Source organism: Oenanthe melanoleuca, chromosome 1A, assembly GCF_029582105.1.
Source record: "Oenanthe melanoleuca isolate GR-GAL-2019-014 chromosome 1A, OMel1.0, whole genome shotgun sequence".
Lineage (NCBI taxonomy): Eukaryota > Metazoa > Chordata > Aves > Passeriformes > Muscicapidae > Oenanthe > Oenanthe melanoleuca.
This window is the reverse complement of record NC_079334.1, coordinates 54,805,523-54,819,618: the sequence shown is the minus strand read 5'-3', so window position 1 is coordinate 54,819,618 and position 14,096 is coordinate 54,805,523. Positions and strand designations below refer to the sequence as shown.

Below are 14,096 nucleotides of genomic sequence, written 5' to 3'. Positions count from 1 at the left end.
AGGGTCCCTAAAACTGGATGTGGTATTTTAGATATGATCTTGAAATACAAGAAATTATTTTTAAACATTTGAAGGAAAATCTACATGGTAAAAATTGAACTCTGGACCTGTTTGATTAGAGGGGTTGTAGAATCCTCATCCTGGAAGTTCAGAACCAGAGTCCACATGGCCTTGAGCAGCTTGTTCCAGGTGTGTTGGCTTTGGGCAGTGCTTGGACTTTGATGGCCTCCAGAGGCTCCTGCCAGCCTCAGTGATTCCTCAATGAGTGCTGAGTGGGGGTAATCACTTCCCTCCATCTACTGGGTCAGGAGTCTGCTGCCAGGGCTTACCAGTGATTCAGTCTGAGCTTTTTGTCTGCTCAGATTTCAGTCCTTTTCCACAGAACTGTGCAGCCTGTATTCTTGGAAGAACTGCTGATTTATGCTGATTTATAAAACCCTGCTTCTGAGGCTGTGTGTGGCCATATGCAAAATACATTTTCTGTGTGTGTGATAAAGCTGCCTGTCTTTACAACACTTCTAAACTGTAGATGATGCATGGGCATTTTTGTGTTTTCATCTGTGGCTGTTCATATGGGAAAACTAGAATTATCCCATGAGTATTTTTTCCACGTAATTAAGTAGACATATCCATATATCCAGATTATTAACTCTTTTTTATTACTAAATTGTCCTTTCTAATGCTTTCCTCAACAGTGTCTCATTAACATTCAAGTAAAAAGTTCACATTGATCTGTGTCACCTGAAAATGTAATGTTCATGTATAAAATGGAGTATAACTTTTCATTTTAAGTTTGAGTATTCTGGTAATAAAATAACCAAAGGGGTAATACATGCATTGCATAAGGATCTAATCAGATGTATTAAAAATAACACTAAAATATTAATATAATTTTTTATCAGGGCATGGTAATTTTTAGAATAAAAGTGAGATAATTCATATGCAGGGACTGGAGTGTGCTGAGGTACATATTAGCTGTTTCTATGGCTGATTAAAATAGCAAGATTTATGACCTTCAAAAGGAATCCTGCAGAGTTCTTTCTCACTCTTGAGTTATGGAAAGTTGTTGCTAGCAAATGCCTGAAGTTTGGATAATGAAAGGATGGAAGGATGGATGGAAGGAAGGAAGGAATGGTGCTCAAAAAGTCTTTCAGAAGTCTGCTGGATCCAATTAATAACATGAACATGCATTTCAAATGTTGAAAAGTATGTGCAGAAATAACTCTTCTGAAAATTCTTCACAGACCCTTTCTGAGGTTTATTTTAGAGATAAAAATAGGTCAGTTATGGCTTTCTGTGTACCTTTTTATTGAACTCCGTCAAGACAAGTGTTTTGGTTATATCTGCAATTCACCTGGGTTGTTAGTTTAGGACAATGCTGAATTGCAGACCTGTTTTCTGTGTGTGTTTGTTAGCCTCTCTTTGGAGGCTAATAATGCAGTTTTCCAGCCTGACATTGAGAGCAAAATTTTCGTAAAGAAAAAAAATCTATTTGTAATCAGTAGATTAAATACACTGTGCTATCAGTATATTATCATTTCTAGGTCTTATCCAGATTTGAACTGTTGTCTGGCTTATGCTGTAATCCAAAAATAAGTGCTTCCTGAGCACTTATTGTCATTGCTACTTTAAGAGTTTCTGTATTGTAATACATCCACTTGTGTAAAACTGAGATTTGATTACACAGACCAGTAGAAGGTTGGATCTTTGGTTCTGACTCTATGGATGCTACTCTAACGTAAGGATCAGTACCTACATTTTAATAAACTGTTGCTTTTTTTGTCCTGTTATGTAGGAGTAAGTAAGATACTGTTTTGCATGTAAAAAATTTTGGGCTGCAATGCTTTGTAAATATTTTTCCTACTACTTAGGATATTTTACATTTTGAAAAGTCAGGCTTAATAATTATAATGATTGACAGACCTTTTCTTCTAAAGGAAGTGTCTTGGAGTGATTATGGGACATGCTATGGACTGTGATAACGACACAGTGCAGTACACTTGTGTGCTTGTCTTTGTGCATGCACACTCTCTCTATCCTAAATCTTCAAGACACAGTTTGGGTAAACTGTGCCTCCACTGGTGGAGGAAGCACATGATAGTGGTGGCTATCATGAATCTAGTGTCATGCTTTCCTCTCTTCTGCCCCTATCTTTATGCATAACTTTCTGAGCAAGAAACCGAGATTTCTTAATAGGAGTTTGCTTAGAGGATTCAGAAATATGTGAATGAAGTACTTAAATGAGTAAAAAAGAAGAATTAAAGAGATCTTTCTGACATAATGAGGATAAGAAAACCTTTTTCTTTCTGTTGTCATTTGTTCATGTGATACTATATTTGAACATACTAAATTGATGCATAAGGATTCTTAAATATGCCTTGGTAGAGAAAATAGACATCCAAGTCTATATGTCTGTATGATTTATACAGATTGCTTAGTGTATCCTCTATGTTTAAAAGCTCTGATCTCATTGATAAAATGTTGTTAAAAAGAGTAAATGACACATGAACACTTTGTTTCAAAACTTTCCATTTGCTTCTGTAAATGTTTCTGGTATTTTTTTCAGTACATTGTTGGTGAACATTGTTTATGACCTGAAAAGATTTCTCATCTCAGAGGCATTGTGCCTATGCCTCTGCTTGGCTGAAGTCATTATGTCAGATTACTGACAGTGTTTTTTTCTTTTCGTTTGGCTGGCTCTGTTTCTCCTTTGTGATGACATGAAAGATGGTTTTCCATTCCTTTTCAGCTTGCTGCATAATCACCTATTGAGAGAAAAAGATGAGGGATTTTCTTCTTCTAGTGCCTATGAAGTCTCTCTCTCCCTCCCTCCCTCCCTCCCTCCCCTGCTCTTGGAGGACAATCCCAGTTAAATTTGTTACGAGCATATTTCCAAGTTTCTTCCATTTAAAATGTCTCTACCCTTAAAAAAAGTATGGAATTGCTTAATAGTTTTTAAAATGCTTAGTGAAGTCTATAATTTTAGTGTTTTATTTTAAATTGTAACAACTAGGTTTTGTGAAATCCTGCCAGATCTTACTTGCAGGGGAGTAGGGTGGTTATATCAGCTTCTACAGAGTAAGTACAGACTACTAACACAAAGATTTGAAGCTGATGCAAGTTTTGGTCTCTTGTGACATTATCAAGTCCTAACCTTCTGTATTGTAAGGTGAAACTAATTATGTATCAGTCTGAACTAGATATTATAACCATTCAGCTGTGAAGTAGGTTAGCATAGTTCACTGAAAGTGTGTTGGAATCTGTTTGAGCAGAACGTCAAGGAATTTAGATATTCATTGCACACCAATGCATGAATTTTTATGTTTATTGTGGATTCTGGTGTATACCCATACATATATTTTGTCATATGTGAATGCTTACTGGGAAGCATCAAGAACAGTGTTTAGAAATAAGAGAGATTTTATGTGAACTCCTTGTTTTCATCCTGAAAATTTTTGTTATCTTTCCTCATTTGGAACTTTGACCATCAATAATGAGCAAAAGACAAACTCTGAAACAGTCATAAGTAATTGAGAAAATACTTGTCTTGGCTCAACAGGCCTGAGCAATAATTCATAAATTTTGTGTTTGGCATGCTTTTTCTTTTCTGTTTTACTATTTTTCCTTCATCTATAAGCACAAAAGTAGCAATAATAGTGGGTAACATAATACCTTTTACATTTACAAAGTCTTTCTCATAGTTTCACAAACTCCAAGAAGTCAACTGCAAGTGTCATGGGAGGGCATAGGTACAACACAGTTTAATTAGAAGAGAAGACTGGGGAATGCAATAAAGATCTTTCCAGTTTAGGTGAGTCAGCACAAGTAGGAGAGTGACCCCCAGCTGTACTCATTTGCAGCTGAAATAATGAACAGAAGAATAAATAAGCAGAAGATCAAATGTAGTGAAAAGCAAATTTACCTGTTTTCAAATAAAGATGGCAGTTTTGGGTTGCATGTCTAGGTTAGTATGGAGTAAATTAGGCTTTGAGAAAGAAAGTAGTTTCAGATTCATAGATCACAGTCAAGAGTTGCACTGCCTGGGGAGAGAACTAATGATCAAATCATAGTGTTTTAAGTCTGTGACTTTCAGTGTTAAATACAGGAACATTATTTTATAGAACAGTATATAAACATTTTGGGATGGAAAAAAGTGAATACAGTTTTTGTTGTTAGAGTACTTTCTGTAAAGAAAGTGATCATGATTTCCTAAAGATGCTGTGCCGTGGATATTATCCATGACTAATACAGGTGTGTGACAGACTTGTATAAAAGGCACTGTTCCAGTGCATGGGATAGTTTCTTTTTCCCTGAAATGAGGTTATACTAGATCTGAATTCTGTGTGAATCTTTACATTGTTTCCATATTGGTGCTTCATTGCTTTAAAAAGTATTCTCACATTCTGTTTGTGAAATAATGTCAACAAGCAGAAATTGTTGCCTATTTTACTTGGTGATTCCTGTGGAAAATTAAAAAATTCAGGGAATTATTCTTGCTTCCTCATCCATACTGTTTTGGTTTATACACTGAGTTCTAATATTAATTACTGTGAAAGGGCTACTGCTAGACCAGTAGAAAATGTCTCTATGATTTTGATCAGAGCATACAGAAGAACTTTTGATACTTTTTGATACTGTAAATTACTTTTTGACTGAAATACTTTGATTTACAGAATTAATAGTGTATCATTTTGCCTTTGCTTCACACTTTATAGCAGTTTTACAGAATTTGAATATTAAATTGCAGTTCAGTTTCCTAAGTCAAATAAAACCTAAAAAAACCCCATGTAAATAAAGTCAATAAGACCTTTTTTGGTTTTAAATAGAAAAACTTATCAGTATACATAAAAATGAACTGATAATCATCTCTTTTACTCCAAGACCAAGTTAAAATTTGAAATAATATCAAGAAAAATTAATATTTCAATGTAAGTGAAAAAAATTTTAGGGTAATTTTTTGAGATTACTGAGCTCCAATTGATGAAGGCATTACTCAAACAATAGCAGTTGATGCAAAACATCCTTTACCCTGATTTTCTATGCATGTGGTGCTTACACAAAAATTCTACATGACAATTTTCTGTTAAAATACATATGTATAATTTTATTTTCTTGAATTTCTCAAGAATCACAGGAAGACAACTGTAACAAAATGAGCTGAATGGAGGGATTGTCAATTAAATATTCAGAAACATTGCTTTATATTTAAATAATGTCATTATTTTAAAAGATCAATGTCATTATTTTAAAAGATCGATGTCTTTGGGTTTCAAGCAGAGTTATCTTTCTTGCTCTCATTATTTCATACTCAAGTCTATATTATAGAGCTGCAATCCACAAATTAAAAGTTAATTTAGAGTTAATTCATTCAAAGAAATATATGCAAATATAATGCCCTTTTAGCTGCATAGCTTGTGTGTTAGATTTTGATTAATGATATTTACTGTAATCTTGGATTCAAAGCAGTTATGAGTACATTAAAACAAACTTTTGATTTCTTATGCTGCTTGAAGTTATTACTCTGTACTTCAAAAGATCAAATTCTTTCCCTGTCTCTGATTGTAAGCTAAATTTTAATATTTTCTATATTATTTGTAGAATTGTAAATTTCTTAGAAAAAGAATCACCTTAAAACTCTCTAGCATGGCACATTGTCATGTAAGATGAGGGCCTCTTAAAGCTACTTGGATTTCTGCAATAAAGTAACTTCACTAGATTAGCAAGTAGAGAGCAATTGATGCAGGAATAGCTCTACAGGATATACTGTTAGAGGTGATGATTTACTATTTTACTGTAGAAGGAGACCTAGGAAATGTAGTCACAAAACAGAAACACCATAAGAAAACAGAGAAAAACACATGGATTTAGAAAAGGGATTGAAAGAAAAGAAAATAAACCTTTTTTGCTTTTCTGCAACTAATACTTGGATATGGTCTCTTCTTTAGGACAACTACACGTTTGCACAGCCAGGAATCCAGAAGAAGGTGAAGATGCTGGAGGAACTGGTTAGTCGGATTGATGGTAAGTCTCAGAGGCAAACTAATTTTGAATGGATGTTAAATTGAAAGTGTTTATTTAAAATGTTTGCAAGGAAAGCCAACATCACTGCAGTCACCTGCAATGGTGCAGTAACACTGCCTTCCTCAGGTGAGGTGTCATCATTAGTTTGTGGCACACTGGCCTCTGCAGATCACTGTCGTGTATCATTTAAAAGAAAGCCACTAGAGCATGAGCCTCTTTCATTACTTTTTATTAAGGCAATATAATCAAAATTCAATGGCAATTTCTTTGCAGCAGAGTAATGACCACATCCAAAAGGCAGCCAGTATTCATTTCACATTAAGCCTCAATGGTTGTTGTAATGCAGGCAAGTCACAGTGGTTGTTTATGGTTGTCCTTCGGCACTATGTTTTGTGCCTTTGTGCATCATTTTGCTATCTGGAATGCCTGCATAATTTCTCTGTGGAATCCAATTAATTATGAGCTCTGGAAATAACATCTTTAATTTTATAGATAAATTACAGTATGTGCAGGGGTAATTTTAGATTATGCTTTCATGTTTTAGCAGCACACTTTGAAATATTTTACCTTCATCCTTAAAATAATTCCTTTCATGAAATGCTGACTGTCATATAGCTAGAACAGAGTTTAATTAAATGAAATGCAAGAGATAATGCTTGCTCATTCTAAACATACTCTCTTGATAGTTTGTTAAATTAATGAAAGAGTATTAACAAAATGTTGCCAAGCAGAACCAGGCATATATTTGCAACACTAGCCTGTCAGTGATGACTTAGAAAAAATATTTCTTGTGTAGCTTTATATTTTATAATCTTCTTGGAAACATTAATTCCCTCATTTTGTTGCATATACTGTGAAGGATATTTTGTGCCTGTGCTTGTCATAGGAGATTTTGCCTGCTTGTATGTACATCCTTAATATTTGATAATTGTCTTTGTGGTTTTCTAGGATATTAAGGTATTTTTAATGATCAAAAACTAAGGGCAGGAGAAAAATGTTTGTGTAAAATTGCTTTATAAACTTAAATGCATGTAAAATTTTTTGTTGTGGATAAAGCATTGTTGTAGACTAGCATTTTTGAAAATGCTAGTGAATATGAAAAATATAAGGGCATATTTTCTGTATATTGGGTAGCTAAATATTTATATTAAAAATATAGTTAAATTAGTATATTTTGTTACCTAAAAAATAATCTAACTTCTCGTAATGAGACTTTTTATATGTAATTTTAGTCTTGCATCAATATTGTGTTTACATTTCAGAAGCAGATGATTATATATTAAATGAAGTGTATAATTAAAATTCCTATAAATAGACTTCCTTAATTTGGTCAAGGAACATTTATATAAGCAAATTGTTTAACCAAGTTTTTAAAATTAGAAATAGCATCCTGATACTCAACTTTGTGGTTTTGTTGAATAAAAATATTAAGTGTAATACAATATATTATGGTTTAGTTTAAGGAAAAAAGAAATGCTAGAGTCTTATTTGTACCTTCAGTGCTTTAGGGATATAGTTCAATAATTTCTCTCAATTATTAGGTTTATAAGCATTTTTTTTAAAGCTTCACACAATAAAAAAATAAATCAGTTGTAGCAAATAGTTGTGTCATCTTATACTGTCCTTTGATCACCCTTTTAACTGAAAGTAATACATGTGTTCCTGTTTTTATCTAATTTAAAATAAAGTTGTGAGGCCTTTATAAAATTTTTGTAATTTTCAGTAGATATCACGAGTGTTTGCTAGTAAATATTGATGGAAATTTAGAATTGCTTAGGTAATATGAGGCCTCTGTAAGTCAGTGTTCCAAGCCTTTCCCTTGCCTTGATTGCTGTTTATCTAATGCGACAGGGCCAGTTTAGAACAGGCTCTGCAGTCTTGCCCTGTTGAATTTTGAGTGAGTACAAGGATGGAGATTCTGCAGCTTCTTTGGCTAAAATTATTGGAAATTTTATTTCTTCCACTGTATTTTTTTTTATATATGAATATTTATTTTTAAATGGAGCTTATGTCCACCACCTTTTGTTTTATCTCAGTGTACCTCTAAGAAGAATTTGGCTCCACCTTCTCTACATACTCCCTCTAGGTAGTTGCAGCTCTTCATAGGCTTCTTTTTAAGGCTGAGCAAACCCAGTTCTTTCAGCCTTATTTCATGTGTGAATTGCTCCAGCTTCCTCTGCCCCCACTGGGCTTGCCAGTGTCAGAGAACTGGATGAAATGCTGCAGACATGGTTTCCCAAGTGGCGAAAACAGAAGAGGAATCACTTCCCCTGACCTGTTGGCTTCTTGGTTAGAGAGATTAACATATGTTTGGCCTTTCTTGCTGCAAGGACATTCTGGGCTTGGGTACAGCCTGTTGTGCACCAGGTTCCCAAGTCCTTCTTGGCAGCCTTGGCTGCTTTCCATCAATCTGTGTCCAGTCAGTGCTTGTTGAATGAGACTGTTCCATCCCAAATAGAGGACACCTGCCTCTCCTGAACCTCAGGAGGTTCCTCTTAGCCATTCCTTCAGCCTGCCAAGGTTCCTTAAATAGTAGCCCTCACTTTCAGTGTGTCCAGCACTCCTCCTAATCTGGTATCATTTGCAAACACAGAATCTACTCTGTGTTATCGATAGTTTTTAACAGAGATTTTGGCCTCAGTGCTGCCTCTGGAGGGACACCATTTGTAATTAGTTGTCAATTGGACCTTGTATTGCTGATCACAACCTTTATAATACAGGGGTCCAGTTAAAAGTTTTGTAGGAAAGATACACATTTTTTATTTTTCTTTGAGTTGTTTCTTTTTGTCTAACTGTCCACTCAGTTACTTTCTTTTGCAAGAAAAGAACACCAAAGTATGTGTAAGATTAAAATAAAGTTTTAGTTGTTAATTAGACAATGGTGGTTGTGTACTACAGTCATAACCTTTTGGATGATTCAGCTAAGGGATCCTGAACTTACTGGCTTTTTGGTGGAATCATGACATGATTTGATGAATATTGTGTTTTACTTTTCATTTCCTTTTTGCTTTTGTCTTTTTATTCAGGGCTTGCTATATTGCTGTTAAAGGGAAATGTATAGCTGATATAAATTCAGTGGCTTTGCTTTTTGAAAAAGCCTCTCATGATCTGTATTGGCTGTATTTATCCTAAGTGCTCATTAAGGTTACTGCAAGAAAATACTACTCCTGTTGGTACTGTGTCACATTGTTTTCTTGATGCTGGGTAACTGCACAGTGAAGCAAGTTTTGGTGTAGTAAGTAGCTGTGTGAGTGGATGAAGCCTGTACTGCTTATTTGCTAATAATAATGGATTACCAGTCTATGAAAGGTGATGCTTCTGCTTTGGAGAGTGCTAATGCATTATGTCAGTGATTCAAGCAACCTTCATTAACCTAGCCTTATGGATCACAACTCCCCTCAGAGTAACTGTTCTTGTGTGTACACTCCAGAATATTGCAAAAGACTTCAAGCAGACAAAATACTCTCTTAATTTAATCATAATCTCATTCTGCTTAAGCTCCAGAAAATAATTTTGATAAATTGTGTTTAATGGAATTTTTTTAGTCTGTTAATGGAATGTTGCTATAGATGAGATGGAGTTTGAAGATAAAACATTATTCAATCTCATTAGTCAACTTGTCATCATCATTCAGATTTTTCTCGGAATTATACAAAAAAATTGAGAGTGAGGATCAATAGATAGCTCAATAATATAAGAAATCTCTTATAACTAATGATCTTTTCTGTCTCTGTAATGCTAGTAGGGCTGCTCTGCTCTAAATCATGAACCATTTCTCATGGTTTGTAAAAGGTCATATTCACGTGGCACACTATCTTCCACTTTTACTTCATTTAGACTTGAAATCAGAGACATGGTATAGGAATGCCCAAATTAATTCAGGATTTGTGTTTCCAGAATTTACAGGTGCTTAGCACTTGGCTGGTGTCATGCTTGGAAGAGTCTCAACTTCTTCAATTTACTGTAAGACAACTGGTAATTACATGAGAGTTTGAGGTAGCCATTTGGAGAAGGCTGAGCTTTTGTAGTTAAAAGTAGTCTGGGGATTCCTTAAACATTGATAAAAGATGTTAAAATCATGTAGCATTCTCTCCAAATAAGGATAGCAATAAGGCAGTTCTAGGGAAAAAACCTTAGCCTATTGTAATGTTAAATGTATTTTGTATATATATTGGCTTCTTCTTCTTATTATTATTACATAAAATTATAAAGCCAGCATTGACAACTCAGTGTAAATATTCTGTGTTTTGTGTGGGGATAAGTTTGAAAAGATTTTTTTCTGCATCTTTTTCAGAACAACTCAACCCAGGTTTTGCATTTGTGTTCTTCAGTCTTTTTTCTTGTAGATAAAAAAATTCCGTTATTACTGCTTCACATTCTTTCACCAAAAATCGCCAGTAGTTTTGAAGAATTTTCCCCTAAATTTTAGTAACAGGAGATGGAAAAATGCAGAAAATAATTGAAAATAATATTAAAAAAGCTTACTGTTGCTATATATATTTCCCCCCTTCTCTTGAAACTGGAAGTAATAGAAAAATACCTAAGAACATAAAAAGAGTGCTGCATTTTAACCTTCTTATAAGGAACTTTACCTGCAATTCAGTTGGATTTTTCAAAGGTTCAGTAAAATCTCAGAATTTCTCCTGTTTCCACTGTGAATGCATCTTCTGATCATCTGTTTTGGAGAGCTACCACAATTATTCCTACTTATGATGTTTTCATTAGGATAATTTCTAGTTTATTTCCACTTTATTGTAAAAAAAAATTAATTTTTTTAAGAGGAAAGTTTTTTTTAGTGCAAAATTTAAATTGTTATATTTGCATTGTTTAAAAGAATGACTTTTAATAAATACTAAATAGTATTGCTTGAGGAAATACTGTTATTATTATTAGTAGTAGTAGTAATTATTCCTAAGTGCAGTTAAATTGCTGTTTTAACTTTTAAAACCATGTTCTATTAATAATTTTGTAAATTGTGTTTTTCTTATTGCTGCCATGTTTTATATGTGGTTATAACAAATTAGATAATTCCTCTTGTCCTAATGTTCTGAGCAAATTAATTTTGACTCTACTAATGATACTTTCTTTACTTGTTTCTCTCTGGGATTACAAACATCTTGGTTGGCCCATTATCTGAACTTCTGTAGATGCCAGAATTAAGGACTTGTAATAAAGTGCTTTCATGTTGTGGCCTTAAATTAGTATTTTGCATAGTTTTCCTATTCACATAAAATTTTTAAATATAACTCTTGCAAATAGCTATGTTTGTGTGTAAATATGTGCAGATTAAGTTTTTCATGTAACGTAGTCAGTTAAAACTTCATTTTTATATGCATTTTTGTTTTGGAAAGGCTTATTTAATCATACCATTCTATGTACTTCTCATGCTTTGAAATATTTGCTGTAGGTATGTCTAAAAGGTTGGTTGGTAAAGCTTTTAATATTTATGTATAATATATTTTCTTATTTAATTGGAGAAGTTTATAAAACATCCTTCATTAGAATAGCATTAGTACTGGTAGGATTATCCTTTCTAAGGTCTGAGTTTAGTTAAGAGCTGTGTGTTTTTAATGGGCTGCTAAAGTTTTAAATGTCCAGACTTCACTTGGGATTCTTACAGTTTCTTCTCTGAATATTGTGTGGATGTTTTGCATTCAGCAGTTTCTTGTCCCAGGAGATAAAGGTGCCAATTCCCATAGAACTGTCCAAAGCTCCAAACACAAACAGTTCACAGTTCTGCTCAGAACTTAATTTCATATGATGAATTAAGCCAAAAAGTACTTAGAGATATCTTATGAGTACTTTTAATGCTTCCAATAGTTTCTGAAGGACATTCAGTTTCTCTGCTGGTGTTAGACTTTTTAAACTGCAGAGAAAATTGTTTTACTTTTTTCTTTAGGAAAATCTGACTCTTAAAAAGGCAAAGTATAGACCAAGACTAATACATTTTCTTAGTAATCCATTTACTGTTGTTTAATCAGAACTCACAGAATAAGTTATCTGTTCAATATATGTGATATAGATTAATCTGGTTTTTAATTGGAACCTTGGGTGTTCATACAATGAACTGATAATGAAACTGTGGTAATAGATGACATTTGATCTATCTTTGTTACGTGTTCAATCATGCTAATGACTTTTTGGTTGATGGTTAAAGAATGTGTAATTGTATGTGCAAAATTATGTTCATGTTTAATTATATTGTAAAACATTTTACAGACACCAATAATTTTGAATTAGGATTGTGTTGGAGTATCTGGAAAAAAGAGCTCTAATTGCTCTTTTGCAAGAGTTGCAAAACTGATATTCTCACTCATGTGAAAGCATTTTAAATTGGAAATGGACATAGAATTTATTTAGATCTTGCTGCTGCTATTGAGAATGAGTGATTAATAAGGACCTTGTTTCTTGGTCCATCTTTCTCTATCACATTGGTGCTGAAGTGATTAAAAATCTTGTAAGCATTTCATAATTGTTTTAATTAATTTGCACTCTAAAGCTCTTTCTCATTTTAATGAAACTATTTTATTTAGCTCTCTAGTAGTTATTTTATATCTGATTTTATGGTTGTAATTACCGTATTATACTTTAATCCACTTGTAAGTTCACTGGGCATTATAATTAATTAATATATCTTTTAAATAATATTTTTATATTTTACTGTGGAGATTATATTTGTATGCTGTTACAGAGTTCAGAGATCTTGGCAAGAGTTGAGACTGTAAAATAACTGCTGTAAGTACTTTAAATAGCCAAAACTTACTGTTTTCATGGCGAATTAAAAAAAGAAAAAAAAGAGAAGAAAAAAGATGTTTCACATGATGGGGAATCTAAAAAGTGTCAGGCATAAACCCTTTTATGAATTTTGTTATGATTTAGAAGAACAGGCTAGAGAAGTCCAGTGATGGTACTCTAGAAGTTTATCATCAAACATATGTTTTCCCTGTTGTTTGTTGCACTTGGAATATTAAGTTTGAGGTCCATCTGGAAATATGGGGTCTTTCTTAACTTTTGACTAGAAGGGTACATCTTTCTTGATTACTACTAAATGTTTTTCCTAATATTTTCCTCCATTTGGTATTATATACTACAGAATTATTACTTCCATTTGATTCCATGAAGCAGCCAGGCCTTCCCTTCCCTCCTTCCCTCCTCTAGTATTTTCTTCTTTTGCTTTGGTATCAGTGTCTTGGGCTTTGCAATATTAGCATATGGACCATTTCTTTTGCTATGATGAAGATACTTCTCTGTCCTAGCTATAAGCTATAGTTTAATGAGCTAAATTTAAATACACCATTATCTTTAAATTGTGGGCCATGTGGAAAATGTAATTGGTGATATTTCTGGATTTCTGCCAGTCATATTTTAATTTTTAGGACTTTTCATTATATTTTTTAATGCCTTTATTGGAATTTTTCACAGTGGACAATTTTAACTAGTTATAAAAATAAACTAAGTCTGCAACAAGATATAATCAGCATGTAAATATTTGACTTGGATCTCTACTATTACTTGAAGTGGAACTATGTATCATGGTCAGATCTTCTCTTGAGGTGCACATTTATGATATTTGGAATGTCTTTTTTAGTCATCAGGAACTTCTTTGTATATTAATAATAGTTACTATACATAATATGAGAAACTCATTGCTAAGCTGTAGTCCTGACAGAATTCCTTTTGTTAAGAATTTACATTGGGTATTGTAAGCCCTTTTCTGCATCTGGCAACATCTGATGTTGAGATTTTACTCTAAACTTTTTCCTTTGTGTCCCATAAACATCCTGGCTTTGAACAATGTAGCAATCATTTGGGAGAGACAATCAGATTAAAAATTAGCTTTCAACAAAGAGAATACTAAAAAAGAAAGCAGTCATTGACTGGTGACAAGGTTCTTTCTTTTGGACAGCAAGGTTCTGTATGTGGGAACTGTAACATAGGGATGGAGAGCACCCTCAGTCAGTTTGCTCAAAGTCAGGGGGGAGTGTTGATCTGCTGGAGGGTAGGAAGATTCTGGAGAGGGATCTGGACAGGCTGGATCAGTGGTCAAGGCCAGTTGTGTTGAGGGTCAACAATGC

General features: G+C 33.6%; 1 protein-coding gene across 2 annotated transcripts in view; it reads left to right on the top strand.

Annotated features, from left to right (window-relative positions):
* TBC1D22A (TBC1 domain family member 22A) overlaps nt 1-14,096 on the top strand; it is a 131,433-nt gene that overhangs the window by 47,944 nt on the left and 69,393 nt on the right. For both annotated transcript variants that reach the window (XM_056513655.1, XM_056513647.1), the window contains exon 10: nt 5,946-6,021. In XM_056513655.1, the coding sequence (XP_056369630.1) occupies nt 5,946-6,021 (76 nt within the window). The remainder of the gene's footprint in view (nt 1-5,945; nt 6,022-14,096) is intronic.